Source organism: Eurypyga helias, unplaced genomic scaffold, assembly GCF_000690775.1.
Source record: "Eurypyga helias isolate BGI_N326 unplaced genomic scaffold, ASM69077v1 scaffold41789, whole genome shotgun sequence".
Taxonomy (NCBI): Eukaryota; Metazoa; Chordata; class Aves; order Eurypygiformes; family Eurypygidae; genus Eurypyga; species Eurypyga helias.
In genome coordinates this window covers 2,377-3,779 of record NW_010274774.1, presented here as the reverse complement: position 1 = coordinate 3,779, position 1,403 = coordinate 2,377, and the positions used below count along the sequence as shown (strand labels likewise).

Sequence of the window (1,403 nt, the reverse complement as noted above, 5' to 3'; positions counted from 1 at the left end):
CCCCGGAGCCTTCTCTTCTCCAGGCTGCACACCACAACTCTCCCAGCCTTTCATCATAGCAAAGGTGCTTCAGCCCTTTCTTTCAGGTGAATTCTTTTGAGTAACGCATATAAGCCTCTTCTCAAGTTCAGCACGGAGACAATGGTCCTTTTCAAGGTGGAGGTGCTATCAAATGAGAACTGGAGGATTACTTTTAATGAATTGCTTCAGTACATACCATCAACAATTTGCGTGCAAATGTATTTTCAGGAATCCTGTACTTCACTGAAGTAAAACGTATAAAAGGTGACATTTTTGAGAGACGACTTTTTTTTTTAAACAAATAAGCTGAGTCTTTACAACAAACTCCAGGCTGAAACAGCCGCTCTCTTAGACTTCAGTGTGGTTTCCTCATGGAATCCATTCCTACAAGAAGAAATATGGTTATCACTTTTTGAAAGGGTGATTTCTGCTTCAGGTGATTTTCTGGAACAGGTTGCCCAGAGAAGCTGTGGATGCCCCATCCCTCGAAGTGTTCAAGGCCAGGCTGGATGAGGTGTGGAGCAATCTGGGCTTGGGGAAGGTGTCCCTAACCCATGGCAGGGGGGTTGGAACTGGATGATCTTTAAGGGCCCTTCCAACCCAAACTATTCTATGATTCTTACACAAGTCCTCCACCCTGGTCTCCAACCAGAGATTAAGACAGGCATGACGAAAGAAGAGTCAGCCCCAAGGTCACTTTTGGATACGTTTCTACTTTGGCAATGCTTGGGAACAATTCAGGCTGCAGTTGCATGTTGTGTTTTCTGGCTGCTGCTGGGAAAGACTGCATTCCCCACCCCCCACCCCCCCAAAAAAAAACCAACCCCAGATGAATGGATCTCTAGGTCCAGGCCTTGAGACTCCTACTTTTCACTATTCAGTCCAATCTACATGTTTAGGTAAAGACTCTTGAATCGCTCAGTATTTTTCACCCACCTTTCTAGTCCCGGAGTTACAGAGCTCCATTTTAGAACATGGAGGTCACACAAAAGACATTTTTAAGGAGTTTAACCCCACAGCCCCCCTCATTAAGCACAACTCCAAACTTTGTCATGCAATTCAGAAGCCTGTAACTCAGAATCTGACATCACAGTCACAGCTCGCTGAGCTCCAGATCTGAGAGTGATTATGGAAGTATTTAAACCTTGAGCTTTTTGTTTGTGGGATTGGAATGCATTTGGAGAATTGTCTCTTATAAACCCCTCACACACACAGTTCAGTGCAACCAGCGCACCTCTCCTATGATGAAAGGCTGAGAGAATAGGGCTTGTTCAGCCTGGAGAAGGGAAGGCTCCGGGGATACCTTAGTGCACCTTCCAGTACCTGAAGAGGCTACAAGGAAGCTGGGGGGGGACTTTTTACAAGGGCCTGTCGTGACGGGA

General features: G+C 46.0%; 1 protein-coding gene across 1 annotated transcript in view; it reads right to left on the bottom strand.

Annotated features, from left to right (window-relative positions):
- Window positions 1-335: 335 nt before the first annotated feature.
- LOC104515790 (60S ribosomal protein L37-like) overlaps window positions 336-1,403 on the bottom strand; it is a gene marked incomplete at its 5' end in the record, with an annotated part of 2,323 nt that continues 1,255 nt past the window's right edge. Inside the window, 1 exon segment of the mRNA XM_010159896.1 lies at window positions 336-405. Coding sequence (XP_010158198.1) covers window positions 336-405 — 70 coding nt within the window.